This window comes from Thamnophis sirtalis, unplaced genomic scaffold, assembly GCF_051295495.1.
Source record: "Thamnophis sirtalis isolate CommonGarterSnake01/CBP01778 unplaced genomic scaffold, rThaSir2_p1.2 scaffold_6, whole genome shotgun sequence".
In the NCBI taxonomy this organism is placed as follows: Eukaryota; Metazoa; Chordata; class Lepidosauria; order Squamata; family Natricidae; genus Thamnophis; species Thamnophis sirtalis.
In genome coordinates, this window is record NW_028261386.1 from 73,521,826 (window position 1) to 73,540,702 (window position 18,877).

Below are 18,877 nucleotides of genomic sequence, written 5' to 3' on the forward strand. Positions count from 1 at the left end.
CACAAACTCCCAATACTCTTTGTTGCTCCCAGGAGCACTCCCTGTCACAATGAAGCAACTCAGCAGGACTTGGGGGTGTGTGTATCTGTGGAAATATATATAGCTATTAATAGGAAGTTAAAAAAAACCCACTAGGTTATCTTTATGTGATTTACTCCTCTTTTATACCTTTATGCATGGAGATAACAGAAATAATGCTGAAAGAAAATTCTTAAAGCTGCTTGGATATTCCCTTGCAGCTAGTACTCTGGCTATTTACTTAATTACTGCTAGCCTTACTGCTAGCAATACTGCTAGCCTTATTAGAAATATTGAGATGCAATAAACACATCTAAAATGAAGGATATATTAAATCCTTAATATTAAACTATCTCTCTATTGGAGCATGCAACTCCAATTTTGGGAATGTGCATTATTTAATCTTTTGTAATTTATGGGATTGGGATGTGAGCATTTAGAATTAACCAACAAGAAGTTGCAGAAAACAAAATCTTTCTTCAATTCTATTTATGGTAACCGGAGTTATGAATTTCAGATATCGGTGAAATAAATAAAATAAATGCTCGATTCGTGTACATTGCCACAAAAATATAAACATTCTAAAATAATAAAACCAACATGAACCGGTGTGACGCCACGAGGACGTGGCGAAAAACTTTTCTTTTTTTAAAATCCCCCTCAGGGTACTTTTTCTAAGAACTCTTGTGCATTTGAACAGTCATTCCCGCCATTGTTTGCTTTCCCCGCACAATAATTCCAGGCCGTCTTTTCATAGGGAAAAAACAGAGAAGCAATCTCCCCGGCCCTTAAAAGTCAGAGGAAAGGTCGCCTTCGGCCGCGCACGACCGCGGCTGGGAAGGAGACAAGGGTGGCGCTCAAAGTTGACCCGCCCTTGCAGCTGCCAAAACGGAAGCCAGGGCGCTTTCGCCTGTGCGCCGTGGGACGCCGTGCTCCGTTGCGAAGGGTAAGTCGCACCGCGTGGGGATTGGGGGCGAGGGTGGGGATCCGTCTTTAGAAGCGCACAGGCTTTACAAGCCAGAGGATCACGGGCGCGGTTGACTTTTGTAGGGAGAAGGCGGGGAAGAAAAGCCAGAGCCAACCCCCGTTGAGGCAGGATTTGTTGTGGATGCTTCACTTGGAGCATTTGGGATCCCACAACAGAGCTAAACTAAAATATGCATTTCGCCCACTTATAGCCAGAGAAGTTGCAAAGCCTAGTGTTTTTTTGAAATCAACCGCTACTGTTTCTGCACGGGGTAGGCATAATGAGTGATCCATGCCAAAGGTAACTAACAAGGAAGTTCTTGGGCATGCTGATCCACATTGTTGTGACAAAGAGGACTTGGGGATGGTGATATGTCAACAACCTGTCCTGCCTGGTGTCATATTATGCAGGGAGCAATAGAGAAAATTCCACAAGGTACACCTGAGCTCATCAATACTTTCAAGGGATGGGTTGAGACAGCGAGATCAGAAGGATGTTGACTTTCAGAACGAAACTGGACTTTCTGCAAAGTGCTTTCTTCATTTTGGATGGCCCCTTCTAGGTTCTGGCAGCAGGTTTTGAGAACACCATTCTTCAAGGACCATGAAGCCCTGGAAGCTAGCATCTGAGACTTCATGAGTTATAAGCCATTTTCTTCAGGTTAGACATTAGGGTTATATAAGATTTTTGAGGCACTAGGTAGTTGGCATGGTCGACTGAAAATTGTTGAGCACTTTTAATTTGAATTCAAGGATTTACTGAATTGAGTTACATCATTGGGAGGTGGCCTAAAAAAACGCTCTCCTAGCCCCACTGGGGATTGAGACATGAATATTGCTTTGGTCAATAGCAACCTGTTTGTAAAGGTTCACAGAGCTTTGGCCTTGCAGATCTTGGAGCTCAGCAGAAACAATAATTTATGTAAATGGAAAGACATGTATGCTCCTGATGTTAAGGGATAGATTCAAGATATGTGGTTTCCATTTTTGAACTCTCATAATCTAAAAATGAATGAATAGAAAATTAGATTTCTATAAGGCTAAATTTAATACTAAATTGGAAGATTGGATTAAATTATATTAATTTTACACAGTTCTTATTTTTTTCATTAGTTTCTTGTTTTACTTTCACCTTATTTTGCTCACTGTTAATATATTCCATTCTTTTATTGTTTTTGTTTTCTTTCACCAATTTTGGTTTTTGTTTTCTTTCACCATTTTTTTTAAAACATCAGTGGTTCACTATGACCCAAGAGATCCCTTTGGAGTTCAGAAGTACCTTAAGAAATCAAGGTAACATTCTATGAATGTTACATTGTTTTGTGCCTATTCATCATGGTCATTAATCTTCTTGAACTGTCTACTCTCTCATTTCAAACTTGACCTTTATTGAATTCTGTGGAATAGAAGCCTCATTGAAAACTCAAAACCTTGAAAGAATTCAAGGACATGTTGCCCAGCACTATTATTAAATAAATTATGTTTTATGGTTTATATCTTAGCGTGTTGTGCAATTGCAGATAGCGGTGACATATTCAAGAAGCTATAGCTATCATGTCTTAGTAATGTGTCAGACATTGTTTTAGTGCCCTTGCAAGCATGAGCTGCGCGGAACCTGGACAGGGTTGCTGGTTCTACTTGCCTAGATAGAGTAGAACTTGAGTTGAGTGTCTTCCTATGGCATAATGGCATGCTTTTGTCCAGTATACTCAGAAGCTTCCTACTCTGCTCACTTGGGCTGCATCCATGTTTGGAGAAGCTACACCATAAGAGCCTTGCCCTGTGAGCAGTGATAAAGACCTATATGTTGAGTGGTAGTTCCACCTACTGAGCAGCACTGCAAAATGTCAAACTCAACCAGAGCAGCATATTTACATTTTCTTTTACATTTCTGTTTTCCTTACACTGAATATCTTTAAAATTTGGAAATAAGCATAAGGGTGGGCGAGTGAATATAAATAACTGAGCACCAAGGACTGAAAATACATTTCATTTCTTTCAATCAACAAAATCAAATGCCCTTTATCTATCCCCCTCTGAGATGTAGGCTGGGTTTACACATCACACTAAGTCATCTGCTTTGCTTTAACAATACCTTATTGCATAAACCACGATTGGAACACTATGCTCATACACAAGTAAATTGCATTTTGGCTTATTCCCGATTCCATTCCTGCCAAACAATTAATTAAGTTGGATTTATTTTTGAAAGCTAACTGTTTAATGAGAGCAATAACTACTGTAATGTATTTACACAGAACAGAAAATACTTGATCAGTGATCTTCTAAAAATGGATTCAATTAATTTTTCTATATTGTATACATGTTTTGTGTTGTGAATCAACAGATAGTTTGAAAGTGCAGAATATAGGGCTGTTTGGGAAAAGGGGAGAAGGAGGTGACAAAATTGAGTGGTGAAACATAATTTAGAACTATCACAGCTTTAAGATTTTCAGCAAGTGTTTGTAATTGTATGATGTTAAAGCTTAAACAAAAAAAGCTGGTACAGAGACATAGGACAAGTTCTTCTTACAAACGAAGGTATAATTTGCTTTGCTCTGTTTATCTGTTTGTCAGAGCATGCTGCTACTATATTAATTATGCACTGCAAAAGTTCATTAGAGGCTTTTGCGTCTTTCTTGCTATTCAATAGTCGTCCAGCTCAGATTATTGGTTTCATTTAGGATTGTGCCTTAATGTTGTATATAATTCTAAGGTTCATGGAACCTAGACAAACTATGGCCCAGTAAAATACTTGAACCAAACTAAATGGATTAAGTTCAGAAAAATAGACAATTGTCCATTATGTAATCATACTTCAGTTGGTCCTGGGTTTTTTAAAACTCTTCTTTGATGGAAGAACCCTGCAGCAAATTCTACATCCTGAAATAAATTTAATATTTATCAAATGGAAAACATAATTACATAAATATATAATGAATTATAATTATTCAATAAAATCTAGCAATAAAGCCTTCCTTTGTTTCATCTAAGGTGGTGCTTGTGCAGATCTCAGAGAGTTGAGTTGCTCAGGTAATACGTTGCTTAGGTGAACAATGTGTTGGTCAGGAACAAAGGGTTTAGACAAATGCCTAATGTTGATTTAAGAGGTCAGCAGTGTTGTAATCTAATTTATGTAGTAACATTGTGTTTTCCATGTTTACATTTCGTTGCAGATTCTTTTTGTAACAGCTCTCAAGTATGGCAGGCTCCTCTCAACTTTATAAGAAAAGTACATTTCCTCCACTTTTGGACTCTTACTTACCTCTTAACTACCAGAATCAGGTAATGCAGGTTTTGCAGTGTGACCATTAAACAATTGCATTTCAACTTTTGCGTTCTTTTTCCCTTTATAATAAAATTCCATAACATGTATAGCAATATTTTTTTCCATTGTGAATTTGCATGGTGAACTTCATTAAGTAATCTTCCTGTAAATATTAAAGTGAATTGGCGGTCATCAAGTCTCACTAGAATCAGTGGTCCTGATGGAAGGAGAAACACCGTGAAAAATAACAATCTAAATATTTTAGGAGAGAGCAGTGCTTGGTGGACTTGGAAGCTAAGCTTCTAGTTCTTTCATCCATGTACAGCTTATTAGATACACAGCTAGACCTTGATTTATGACAATAATCGGGACTGGAACTTTTGTCGCTAAGTGATGTGGTTGTTCTGTGAGTTGTGCCTGATCTTACAACTTCTATTGGCTAATGTTGTCAAGCAATCACCATGGTCATTAGGCAAATCACACAGCTGTTAACGAATTAGGTTTCCCCCATTGATTTTGCTTGTTGGAAGAGCCCAGGAAGATTGCAAATAGTGAATAGGTGACATCCCCCCACCCCCCGATGATGCAACTATCATAAATGCTTGCTAGTCACCAAGCATCCAAATTTTCATCAAATGATCATTGGGATGCTGTGACAGTCAGAGGTGTGAGGAGTGGTTGTAAATAACCTTTTTCTGTGCTGTCGTAACTTGAAATGATGGTTAAACAAATGGTTATACATTGAGGACTTACCTGTAGTCACTAAGAGTCAAATTGCTCTTAACTGAAAGCCTTCTTCACTAGGTCAGAGTTCACATTATGGACTCAAGCAGGAATTTAAAATTAAATTATTAAATTAAATTAATGTAATTTCAAAAAGAGACTGGACAGCCACTTGTCTAAGAGAACTGGATTCATGTACAGAGCAGAAGGTGGGATTAGATAGCCTAAAAGTTCCTTTGTAATTTTATCTCTTAAGGTTAGTGTGATGTGCTGATGTAGTGGTTTTTCCACTACTACAATCCTCATGGTCAACATATATTCCCTCCTCTTCAGTTAGATGTCTTGAAGCAGCTTCACTTTCTAGTCAGTTTAGGGCATTCCAACAACTATAAATTCTGGGACTTTGTGTCTCCTGTTGTCTAGTTCTGGCTCGGCTTTAATTTAGGCAAAATTGTAGAAAGCAAGATTTTGTAATTGTTAAATTCTGCAGAGTTTGTGGGCAATCTCTTTCCCCATTAACATAATATTCTTTTCTTCCCAACCCACCTGGACATTGGGAATTATTGCAGATCCTTGAAGGGGAAAAGCAGCTTGATGATTTTGCAGGTCCTCCTTCAGCACTCAAACAAATTTTAATAATTAATCAATGCATATGACCAGGTAAATAGAAAGGAACCTTTAAGAAACAGTCAGGATTGATGAGGGCAATTTCTAATTCCTAAGAGAAGTTAGAATGTCTTGTACCCCTTTATAGCAGCCATATGGACAAAGAGCGCTAAGGTAAAAATCATCAGAATTCTTCTGTCGTTGTGTCCGTTCCCCCCCCCTCGTCCCCCGCCCCCATCTGCTTGGCTGCAAAGTGCAAGCCTGTGTTTTTGTTTCCTTTTTAATCGCTTTGTAGATAATGTGGAAAAAGAAGGGCTAGGAATTTATTTTCTTCTTCTTTTGTGTGGGTAATGGGAAAGGGTATTTTGCTAGAGTAGGATCATCTCCCTCTCCCATCCCCATACACATTATCTTCAGACCCCTACTCAAGAGGCCTGGCTGTTGGCATTGTTTAGAAAACTCATGTCCCTCTCATGCCTTCCAGCCACCACAGCAACATGCACCCATGGTTACAGCCACTGAGAGGAGTGCCTTGTTGTAAAATTATCAGCATGCTATCTTTGGACCTTCACACTAGCAATTAGTATTGAAATGCAACAGGGGTACGCAGTTTTGTAGTTACAGTGGCCTCTTTACAGCTGGTGTTCAGACTTGTTTGTTTGTTTTGCAAATAGCCAGAGAAATGTATACCATGCTTTGAAAATGCAGGGAGAAGTAGCAATTTATTTGATTTCAGGCTGGAAAATGAAAACTTGCCAGCTTCAGAGGTGATATTCAGCAGGTTCTGACCAGTTCTGGAGAACCGATAGTGGAAATTTTAAGTAGTTCGGAGAACCGGTAAATACCACCTCTGACTGGCCCCACCCTCCATCTATGCTCTGCCTCCCAAGTCCCAGCTGATCAGGAGAAAATGGGGATTTTGCAGTAACCTTCCCCTGGAGTGGGGAGGGAATGGAGATTTTACAGTATCCTTCCCCTGCCACGCCCACCAAGCCACACCCACCTAGCCTTGCCAGGCCCACCAAGCCACACTCACAGAATCAGTAGTAAATTTTTTTGAATCCCATCAGTGGTCAGCTTGTTCTAAAAATCTTGCTTAGGGACGGGCAGAGCTCAAATCTAATTTCCTTTTCTTGAAACAACCCTTCCTACTGCTTTAGACACATATCTTGTATTTACACGATCAAGAAGCTTGCTCTGTTTCTTATTGAATTTTATGCAATGCTAGCTGGATATCCGTGCTTCGCTACGAAACTATGTGATCAGGCTTGATAAATTGACAGGTAAAGCCCGCAGGCTTGATGAGTCACGTGCTGGTCACCCCCGTGCCCGGTCTAGCGAGGAGGAGGGGCAAGGGTGGATTCCAGCAATCGCTACTGCTGGTTTGCTTGTGGGTGTGCTTGTGCTTGATGTGCGCTGCACGTGTATGCACACTGCAATAAAAATTGCTTTGTGCATGCGCAGAAACAAAAAACAAGATGGCGGCACCTACAGCACCTCCCAGAGAACCGGTTTGGGGGTGTGACAGGCCTGGGTCACTGCCAGTTCCAGTGACCCAGACCGCCAAACCACTTTGGGTTAGACCTAACCAGTCCGAACTGGTAGGAATCCACAACTGGAATGCGGGATTAGAATGTCTAACTCCTTAGCACGGGCACGTGTTAATATAATACCGTATAAGTAATACTGATGATCTGATGGTTATTTCAAAAAATCCTTTCTTAGTGAGCACCTAGAAGCCAAGAAACATACATGCCAAATTTCAAGTCTGTAGGCTTTACTGTTCTGGAGATTTTGTGATGTGGGAGTAGTATTTAGCTTTTATATATATAGATGAAGAAACAGTTGAAGGCATGTTAGCCCTTCAAAGTAGCTCAGACCAGAAGTTCAGCTCTTTCTTGATTATAAGGTTACATTAACAGACTCTTGTAGGACTGAAAGTATTTCTCCCCTCCTTTTCCTTTTATTTTCCAGAAAACTAGTGAGGGTGCTTCCCATGCTCCTGTTCCTTCTGTGGGCTGAGATATGTCTTTTGTATGCCAGCTGTCCATTCTATAGTTCTGCGTCCTGTCTACTGAGCTTTCCACCTACCATTACAGGTGGCTTTATTAGTAATAGAATTACATTGGGACCTCATTAAAATTCTGTGGTTTAACTGGGTCAGCTGTCTTGTAAAAGGCTCAGTTGGAAGCACTTCTGAAGTATGATGGATTAAGTAAGCACTGAAGCATGACGCATTAAGTATGGTATGAACTAAAATTAAATAAGCAAAGTAAACATTATTTGAAGTATTACGAGTAACCTGGGAAATCGTAGGATGGGGAAAGGAAACTTCTGACATTCAGGTTGTGCAGTATAAAATTCATGTGTGTAGAGAAATTTGGTGATTTAACAAAATGTTTGTATCCAGACCAGGTGTGTCAAACCCATGGCCTGCATGCTGCATGTGGCCCTACAAGACCATAAACGTTTAACATTATTATGTGATTTATATACATTAAATACATTATATATTTTATATGCTGCCCAAGACAATTCCCTTCACTCAGTGTATCACAGGCAAGCCAAAAGACTTTGCACCCATGCTCTAGACCAGGGGTCCCCAACCTGTGGGCTGCAATACCATGAGAGTAGAAGCTAATGGTATCAATCAATCTTGAATGATATTAATATTATCTTTCCTGGCTTCTTGGAACAATTAAAGTAATATTTGGAAAGTTTTAATGTACATGGAGAGAGGAAAGTGATCCTTGGTGAGTTCTTTGAAGTAATTAATGAATGTCTTTCAGTGGCAGATCATTTTGGAAGCAAAAAAGGATTTGCTAGAAGTACATATTGTATGAAAATTAAAATACCAAGATTTCAGCATATGTCATATATAATATTCCCATAGTAACAAGGTGATAAATATAGCCATTTGTTGCAAAGTGTGGAGGAAGGATGGATACAGATTCTGTTTATGAATAATAAAGATATAGCAGATGTATACAGTAAGTGTAGTAGCAATAACTATGATCTGGCATCTAACTCCATTAAATTATTAGACATGAATTCTTCTATACCTCTTTGGTATATTACAGATATTAATATAACAGCTTGCCATTCAGTGGTGGGTTTCAAAATTTTTTAGAACCTCTTCTGTAGGTGTGGCCTGCTTTGTGGGAGTGACTTGCCAGCCATTTAACCAGGTGGGAGTAGCCTGCTGGCCATGTGACCGTGGGGGAGTGGCTTGCCAGCCATATGACCGAGTGGGAGAGGCTTGCCAGCCATGTGACTGGGTGGGCATGGCCCAACTTGTAAAATGTGGTGAAACTCATTTAACAACGTTCTTGCTTAGCAACCAAAATGTTGGCTCAGGAACTCTGGCATTGAAGCGTGCAAGTCTTAAAGCTGTCATGTTACAAGACCCTTGCACCCCTAACCTTTTAGAAAAAAAATCTCAGGGGTGTTCAAACTTGACAGCTTTAAGACTTGTGGACTTCAACTCCCAGAATTCCTCCTCCAGTCATTTGGCTTAGCAACCAAAATGTTGGCTCAGAAATTCTGGCATTGAAGCACGCAAGTCTTAAAGCTATCAAGTTACAAGACCCTTGCACCCCTAACCCTTTAGAAAAAAAAACCAGGGGTGTTCAAACTTAACAGATTTAAAACTTATGGACTTCAACTCCCAGAATTCCTCCTCTCGCTCTTCATCTTGATGATGTGTGGACGGGCGTGGGGATGTCCTTGATTCCCAAGAGAAAGTATTTTATTCTGACTACAAAGTCGCAACTATCTCAAGTCCCCTCTCCCTATCCCTCAGCTCCAATGTGGCAACCCTGAAGCTTAAAGTGACCAGACGTCCCGCTTTCGGCAGGACAGTCACGCTTTTTCACAATTTGTCCCGCGTCCCGTGACGTTTTTAAAAAGTCCTGATTTTCATGGGTGAGTGGACGAAAGGGCATCGGCAGTGCAGCCAGGACCCGCTGTGCAAGGGCAAGGGAAGAGCAGGGCGGGGCCTGAGGGAAGCCGGAGGGAGGGGGCTCGGAGGGAGGGGGAGGCAAGATGGCGGTGGCTGAGGAGGAGGAGGAGGTCTTGCGGCCGCCATTGCCACCAACGCTGCCAAAGAATTGCAGGATGATAGTGGCTGTGTGCCGGGAGGACGGCCTGTGGGGCTGGAGGCTGCGTGGCAGGTACGCGCTGCCGAGCACTAACAGGAGTCGCGGGGCGGGCTGGCCAGGCAGCCTCGCGTATGCAGCTCACCTCGCTGCCCAATGGAGGCTGCCCTGCTGCTGGCACTGCTGCGCCTCTACTCCGCAGCGAAGATGCCAACGCCACCACCACCAGCTCTTCCCGCCCGGACACCCACCGCCCAGGAGCTGCCCAAAACTTTCCTGCCCACCACCGGCTGCACCGCAGCTGACTTGCCCCGGGCAGGCTGGAAAGCTTTGGGCGTCCCGGCAGGAAGAGCCGCGAGCAGATGGCGGTGGGATCACCGCCAGAAGCCTTCCTGCCCACCATCGGCTGCACCGCAGCTGACTCGCCCCGGGCGGGCTGGAAGCCTTTGGGCGTCCGGGTGGGAAGAGCTGGCGAGCGGATGGTGGTGGGATCGCCGCCAGAAGCCTTCCTGCCCATCATCGGCTGCACCGCACCTGACTCGCCCCGGGCGGGCTGGAAGGCTTTGGACATCCGGGCGGGAAGAGTCGCGAGCGGATGGCGGTGGGATCGCCGCCCGGGAGCTGCCAGAAGCCTTCCTGCCCAACACCTACTCTCCCCGGACTTGTTTTGATGAGCGCGGGGCAACTGACGGTAGTTTGCGCCCACCGCGCCCGCTCAAACTATCATCAGTCTCCCCGTGTTATAATCTGGCCACCTTAAGCTTCACCCCACTGATAAAAGTAATTTCTTTCCCCCACCCGAGCTCTGATGCGGGGGAAATAAAAGTGCTTTCTTCCCCCCCACCCTGCAGCTCTGATGCGGCTGAAAGAAAAGTGCTTTCTTTCCACCACCACCCCCAAGCTCTGATGCGGGCGAAAGAAATTTCTTTCACCCGCAGGCCCCAACAATGCTGTCAAGATTAAGATCTCTTGAATTAGATTCCGGCTGACGCGGCGGGCGGCGCGGATTGCAGCCCGATTGCGCCAGGGGCTGCGCTGGTGGGGACGGGCAGGGGGAATGGGACTTGGAGTCCTACGATCTTGGTGAGTGGGGATTCCTGCGATGGGATTTGGAGTCCTAAGACACTGGCCATTGGGAGCTGCTGCGATGGGATTTGGCGTCCAATGCCCCTTGCGATTGGGGGTTCCTGCAAGGAGATGCAGGAATATGGGGGAGGGGTCAGCACCAACGTTCCCTCTAATTTTTTTTCAGTGTGAGCGGAAAAGTATAGTGTTTGAGCGGCACATTTTCATGCCTGAGCACCTGAATTTTTTTCACAGATGTCACCTAAGACAACAACAAAATCAGTATTATTTGAAACTCAAAGTTATGTTTATTCAAGGTACCCGCTTAATTAAAAGTGTTATATAATATCAGTATCACTTAACAACGGTCCTGCTTAGCAACCAAAATGTTGGCTCAGAAACTCTGACATTGAAGCGTGCAAGTCTTAAAGCTGTCAAGTTACAAGACCCTCGCACCCCTAACCCTTTAGGAAAAAAAACCCAGGGGTCTTCAAACCTGACAGCTTTAAGCCTTGTGGACTTCAACTCCCAGAATTCCTCCTCCAGTCATGTTGCAGCAACGTCATCTGCGTGGATCTGCTCCATCTTCGGTTTTTTCACAGGAGGCAGGGCTGCTGCTGAAGATGCCAACGAGCCCCCACCGCCACTAGAACATGCATTTATTTAGCATGACATAGAATAGTCTTTCAACCAGAAGTATGGAATAAAAGAGAGACTAATAAATATTAAAAAAAATAAAACCAAAAAGCAGCTATTTATTTGAGTTCTAGATAAACATTTAGTTCAGAAGAGATTAGAATAGAACAGAGAAAGAATAGAATATAGAGAATACAATAGAAATAGAATTGGAAGGGACCTTGGAGGTCTTCTAGTCCAACTCCCTGCTTAGGCAGGAAACCCTACACCACTTAAGACAAATGGCTATCCCACATCTTCTTAAAGACTTCCAGTGTTGGGGCATTCACAACTTCTGGAGGCAAGCTGTTCCGTTAATTGTTTTAACTGTTAGGAATTTTCTCCTTAGTTCTAAGTTTCTTCTCTCCTTGATTAGTTTCCACCCATTGCTTCTTGTCCTGCCCTCAGGTGCTTTGGAGAATAGCTTGACTCCCTCTTTTTTTGTGGCAACCCCTGAGATATTGGAAGACTGCTATCATGTCTCCCCAATTCCTTCTTTTCATTATACCCAGTTCTTGCAACCATTCTTCATATGTTTTAGCCTCCAGTCCCCTAATCGTAGAATAGAATGACAGAAGGGACCTTGGAGGTCTTCTAGTCCAACCCCCTGCCTAGGCAGGAAACCCTACACTACTTAAGACAAACGGTTATCCAAAATCTTCTTTAAAACTTCCAGTGTTGGAGCATTCCCAACTTCTGGAGGCAAGTTGGTCCATTGGTTAATTGTTCTCACTGTCAGGAAATTTATCCTTAGTTCTAGGTTGCTTCTCTCCTTGATTAGTTTCCATCCATTGCTTCTTGTCCAGCCTTCAGGTGCCTTGGAGAATAGTTTGACTCCCTCTTCTTTGGAGCAACCCTGGGCCCTGAGATATTGGAAGACTGCTATCATGTCTCCCCTAGTCCTTCTTTTCATCAAACTGGACATACCCAGTTCCTACAACCGTTCTTTATATGTCAATATCATTTAGACAAAGTTGATCCCCTTATTCTCCACTCCAGAACCTTGGAGTTTGAAGTTCTTTGGTTCTCTTCTCCCACCCTCTGTGTTCCCACGAGGGGATTAGCATCATAGCTCAACTGCCCCCCTCCCACCCATAAAGACCAGGAGAGCATCGCTGCGCATAGCCAAATGCTACCATAGCAACTATGGCGTTGTCTGATGTCTTTCTTGCACGCTAAGATGGACTGACAGGGTGAAGCATAGCTTGCATTGTCCCTAGTGCGGATTCTTTTCCCAGCCTTGGTCACTTTACGAGGGGTGGACTTCAGTTCCCAGAATTCTTCAGCCAGGGAAATTCTGGGAGCTGAAGTCAACTGTTTCAATATTAAGTGTAATTCTTCCTTCCTAACATTTTTCCATTTTTTTCCTTATATTCTTTTCCATTTCAACATTGTCTTTGTTCCTTCCATTCTTTCTTCCTTCTTTCAATCCTTCCAATATTTTTTCCTTCATTCCCTTGTCTGTTTCAATATTAAGTACATTTCTTCCTTTCTTCCTATACTTTTTTCCATTTTCTTCCTTATATTCTTTTCCATTTCAACATTGTCTTCCTTTTTTCCTTCCTTCCTTCCTATACGTCTTTCCATTTTCTTCCTTATATTATCTTTTCTGTTTCAACAGTCTTTGTTTCTTTCTTTCTTCCTTCCTTCCTTCCTTCCCTTCCTATACTTCTTCTTTCATTCATTATATTTTCTTTTCCATTTCAATATTAAGTGTAATTCTTTGTTCCTCCTTCCTTCTTTCAATCCTTCCAATACTTTTTCCTTCATTCTCTTTTCCTTCAATATTAAGTGCAATTCCTTCCTTCCTTCCTTCCTTCCTTCCTTCCTTCCTTCCTTCCTTCCTTCCTTCCTAAGTTATTTCCATTTTCTTCCTTATATAATATTTTCTGTTTCAACATAAAGTGCCTTCCTTCCTTCCCTCCCTCCCATCCCTTTCTTTATGTTTTCTTCATGCTTTCTTTTCTTTTTCCTCTGCTCTTTTTAAATCCCCCCCCTTCTTCTCCTCCTCTACATTTAGGTTGGATTAGTTTGTACAACGGTCATCAAACTTCTGAAGTAAAAATAAATAAATAAATCATATTTAAGAAGAAGAAGAAAAAGGAAGACGTTTTTAGTTAAGTCAAACGTTTTAATAAAAGTTTCATCTTTTAAGATTTGTCCAACACATCCAATTGTAACCTTAACAGTAAAGAATATCACCCCAGCTGCTAAAGGTTCAACCAGTCTGAGAACCATTAAAAAGACAACAGTGCAAAATCCAAAAGACACAACTTCCTCACCGCCATTGCTTTGGTACCAAATCTTTGAGGAAGGGGCTCCAGAAAGAAGGAGGAGGAGGAGGAGGAGGAGGAGGAGGAGGAGGAGGAGGAGGAGGGAACCAAAGAGAGGCTTTTACCGAGTCTGCGCCCCACAGCCAGGACCGTCCTTGCGCCTCAAGCCGCGTTTCTTCCCCGCAAAGCCCTTCGGGCAACCCGAGAGTTCCGCTTGACGCCAGAAGGGCTTTGCAGGAAGAAACGCCGCGTTTCTTCCTGCAAAGCCCTTCTGGCGTCAAGCGGAACTCTTGGGTTGCCCGAAGGGCTTTGCGGGGAAGAAACGCGGCTTGAGGCGCAAGGACGGTCCTGGCTGTGGGGCGCAGACTCGGTAAAAGCTCTCTTTGGTTCCCTCCTCCTCCCCCTCCTTCCACAGTCTGTGTGACGCTGCCGCCAGGCTGAGAGCTGCCGCTGAAACAAGTTTGGGGAGGTCCTTTGCAGGCGGCCAGTTCTAGCCGCCTGCAAAGGACTTCCCCACGTTTGCTTTGAAAGAAACCTCTGCGCGGCAGTTAGAAACCTCTGCGCGGGGGTTTCTTGCCATGTGCGCGGCCGCGCGGCCGCGCACCTTAGAGGGAACAGTGGTCAGCACAAGCCCCCCTGACCCCCTTCTTTAGAAGAGCCGGAAGCATTAGGGGAGGGGGCTTTGCACATCCCCCCTCCCCCGAAGCCCAGCGCCTGCTTACAGCAGCCCCAGATCGCCAGTGGCATCGGATTCCAGCTCCCATCCCATCCCTCTGGACATGCTCAGAGGCCAGGGTGACGCTTGCAAAGGAGAGATGCGAGAGGCGCTGGGATTGGTTAGAATCGGATGAAGCTTGGCTTTGGAAAGGTTGGAAAGGTTGGGGGGAACAAGCGAAAGTGAAAACCCCAGAGAGTGATGCAACCAAGAAGAGTTTTGCAGTGTTCCACGGCCTTCCCCCCTCGGGAAAGGAGGGTTGGGATCACAGGCACCTGACTCTATTCGCTTTGGATGTGCATCATAATGTTGTAAGCCGTCTGGAGTTACCTGTGTGTGAGGTGGGCTGCCCTATGCATTTGTGTGTGTGTGCTGGAGACAGAGTGAAAAAGAGAGGGAGAAATAATTATATTAATTAGATCAGTGTTTTTCCACCTTGGAGACTTGAAAGTGTGTGGACTTCAACTCCCAGAATTCTGGGAGTTGAAGTCCACATACTTTCAAGTCTTCAAGGTGGAGAAACACCGAGATAGATGATAATGAGATGAGGGAGGGAAAGGGAGAGAGAGAGAGAGAGACAGATAGGCAGGCAGATAGACGGATGGATAGAGAAAAAGAGAGAGAGATAGGTAGGCGGACAGATAGACGGATGGAGAGAGAGAGAGAGGGAAAGAGGGAGAGGAATACCATAACTAGATAGACAGATAGGCAGGCAGATAGACAGACGGATGGATGGATAGAGAGAGAGGATATGTATAATTAAGGTGACCAGACATCCCTAGCGAGGCCGCGGGCTGGCAGTAACCACCGCGGCGTAGTTTCCCCCCCCTCGGTCAATGGTGTCCCTCTTTACCAATCTGAAAATCTGGTCACCTTACTGAAGCTCCAAGATGGCTTCGGTCAAGTCAGCTTCAGGGTTGAACTCAGAATGTCCCTCCCTATTTCACATTGAGATAAAAGTGAGAGAGGGGGAAGCACTGTCAAGAATTACTATAGCTATTCCCATAAAAGTAATCCTGATCTGTAGAGCACTAATTTCTTAGTCTTGCATACCTTGTTGGGCTGACAGAAAATTGCAGGACTTCATTAGCAGTTGTAATGGAAATGTTTCTATTTGCACACATGGGCTCCTTCTAAATAGTTCACACAGATTTAGTATATAATGTGTCAGGAGGTCCTTTGTTGATATTATACTAATGTGGAACCTGAACAGTTTTCTTGCATTTCAGGGCTTAATCCTTTTGCTCTTTGAGGCATGAAATGTGAATTTCTCAAGGTCAGGTCTTTCTATCTTGATACACATCATGCTGAACCCATTCACAACTATCAGAAAAGCTAAGAGCTATTTTCTGGTTCATCAAAAAAATATTTAAATTAAGTGTAAACCTGCAGTTCAAAAAGCAGTGGTGTAATTCTGAAAGTATATTGTGTAGAATTTGGGCAAAAATGCAAAAGTTATATTACGCTACTCGGTAGAAAAATAGCTAAGAAGGAATGTGATATGTAAATCAGTTCTGCACTTGGCAAGACACAACCATTTCTCCTGTCCCTTATTGCAAAAAGTTCCACAGGTTTTCAGAAGAGAATGTTCTCCAAAGATTGTGCAGTACTTTATGATCAAATGTATTGTGGGTGGGTGGGTGTGTGGTAGGCACTGTTCCCTCTAAGGTGCGCACCTGCGCAGCCGCACACCTCGCAAGAAAAGCCCGTGCAGCAGATTCTATCTGCCGCGCAGAGTTTTCTGTAAAGCAAACGTGGGGAAGTTCTTTGCAGGCGCCTAGAACTGGCCGCCTGCAAAGGACCTCCCCAGACTTGTTTTGATGAGCCGCCAGTCCTCTTGCTTCTTCTTCACCAACAAAGCTCCCGCAGTGGTGCCTCTCCTTCCACGCGGAGCACCTGAGCTGGCCCCCGCGTTATCCCTCCCCCTTCCTCCTCTGCCGTGCTTTTGAGGCCGCGGGAGCTAGTAGGAAAGCGCCGGAGGTGGAGGCGGCGGCAGGGATAACCCAGAGCCCAGCTGAGCTGAGGTGCTCCGAGCGGAATCAGCTGGGCTCTGGGTTATCCCTGCCGCCACCTCCACCTCCGCCGCTTTCCTACTAGCTCCCGCGGCCTCAAAAGCATGGCAGAGGAGGAAGGGGGAGGGATAACGCGGGGGCCAGCTCAGGTGCTCCGCGTGGAGGGAGAGACGCCACTGCCACGGGCGGGGAAGCCAGCGGGAGCTTTGCTGGTGAAGGAGAAGAAGCAAGAGGACTGGCGGCTTTGAAATGCAACCCCCTGGTCCCGCCGGCCGCGGATTTGATTCGGCGTAAGTGGGGGCCGAACACATGCTGAGCCGACTTTGCGCAGTGAGGCGGAGTAATTCAAACCCCCCCAAAGAACGTGTGTGTGTGTGTGTTTGTGTGTGTGTGTGTGTGTGTGTGTGTGTGTGTGTGAGAGAGAGAGAGAGAGAGAGAGAGAGAGAATTGGATCAAAATTGGTGGCCAAAGGAGTGGAGGGAGGGAGGGAAGGGAGGAAGGAAGCCCTGCCCCCTGTGAAAAAAACTGAAGATGGAGCAGTGAATGAATAAACCATAAAAGCAACAAACAGTTAATGCGTAAGTAAGCTGAGGAGCAAGTTCTCAACTAAGGAAGAAATATAAGAAAGAAATATAAAAAGCTCAATATGCCAAAACACTTATTTTAGTCTTCATTTAATTACTTGTATTGTAGTCTGATGTAACATCTTTTTAAAGTTAACTTTAGTTAGAAAAGATAGGGTACAAAACTTAAATAATAAAAAAATTGTACATTCATTTTGAAAAATAAATGCAAGACTTGATTAATTTCATATCTTTATTTAAAATAGTTTTGGCATGGCATATGATTTTATTGACTCAGTTGGAAATGATGTGGATGTTGTATCTGATTCTGAGGTATATATATTCTTAAGTAACATAACATATAGCATATTGTCCAAACTTGCTAGACTATTTAATTGATCTTACTACTTTAAAGGGGGAGAGTTTTTTATGTTGCATTTATATATTATATTTATTACATTTATATTCCACATTATATATTTGTATTGTTATTTTAGTGTATATTGTCAATTTTGATAGATATTATATTGATATATCAATACTGATTTTAATCATACTAAATAACAATTACTGCTATTATTTATCAGCATTACATATTTACAGTTTTTAATATTGAGTTAGTCATATTTTAGAATAATAGCGTTATTTTTTAATAGGATAATTGGCAAAATCTAATTCACATGTGATGGGTTGCATTCCAAAGGAATGTGAGAGGACAGGTTGCCTGCAAAATGCCAGGACCCAGGACCCTGTTAGTGCCATGTCTCTCTCTAGCCAGTCTAACAATCTAAAAGCTGAGCAGAGAGCCTTTTTTTTTCAGGGTGAGGGGAAAAGTATAGTGTTTGAGTGGCACTTTTCATGTCTGGCATTCATCGGGCTGAAACCTCGCTCGCAATTGGCACTTGACCCTTGGAAGGTTGCGCAAATGTCCAGCAGACGTGACAGCAGTTCAAACTGTGGCTCTCTTAGGTGCTCAGGCATGAAACTGTGCAGCTCACACACTATACTTTTCCGCTCACACTGAAAAAAAATTAGAGGGAACATTGGTGGTAGGGGTGAGTTCCGGCACTCACTACTACCAGTTTATTCATGGGTGCGCCATGCACGCACACGCTGTGCATGCATGCACAGTCCAATGCGCAGAAGCAAAAAACAAGATGGCACCGCCATAGGCGCCGCCCAGAGAACTGGTTTGGGGGCATGGCAGGCCCCGAACTACTGGTTCGGCCGAACCAGTCCCAACCGGTAGGAACCCACCAGAAAATAAATAGCAGATTCTTAAGATTGTTTGGCAATATAGGTAGAGCTTGCCTTCCGACTTAGCAACCCTTCAAATTTATGGTCAAGAGATCAAGAGATCTCCCCAAAGCCACATACAATCTGGTTTCAAAGTTTTGACAACAATCCCCCAATCAGGTAATTGCATTTGGTGCAACCGGCCTACATATTTGCAGTGTCCTGCAGACTCACCCTCATGATTTATGACTGTGATTTATTTACTTCTGGTTTCCTGCAAAATTTACTTAACAACAGCCTCAACAAAGGTTGTGACCCGCTTAATGACTGCTATGACTTATGAACAACATTCCATGCTCCATTAAAGTTGTAATTTGAGCACGACCTGTGCAATTATCACAGACAGTACAACTAAACATCTAAGGACACACACTCAGTGAGTAGGTTAAGATATTGCAGTTTTACTCTCCCTCTGGAAAAATCTTTCTCCTGGCAGTATACAGTTCTACATCTAAATATTTATTAGCTTAATTTGTATGCCGCCCACTCTCAAAGAGACTCAAATATTATTTAAGCAATACTATTTAAATACTCATTTTGATGCAGGGTCCTTGTTTTAAGAATGTTCACCCATCTGGTTTGGACTTAAAAGCCTGTTCC

The 18,877-nt window shown here is 43.5% G+C and overlaps 1 protein-coding gene across 1 annotated transcript in view; it reads left to right on the top strand.

Moving 5' to 3' along the window:
* Positions 1 to 779: 779 nt before the first annotated feature.
* Positions 780 to 18,877, top strand: part of LOC106540581 (uncharacterized) — a 65,063-nt gene continuing 46,965 nt past the window's right edge. Inside the window, exons 1-4 of the mRNA XM_087718196.1 lie at positions 780 to 964; positions 1,396 to 1,645; positions 2,220 to 2,277; positions 4,161 to 4,269. Coding sequence (XP_087574322.1) covers positions 2,229 to 2,277; positions 4,161 to 4,269 — 158 coding nt within the window. The 5' untranslated portion in view covers positions 780 to 964; positions 1,396 to 1,645; positions 2,220 to 2,228. The remainder of the gene's footprint in view (positions 965 to 1,395; positions 1,646 to 2,219; positions 2,278 to 4,160; positions 4,270 to 18,877) is intronic.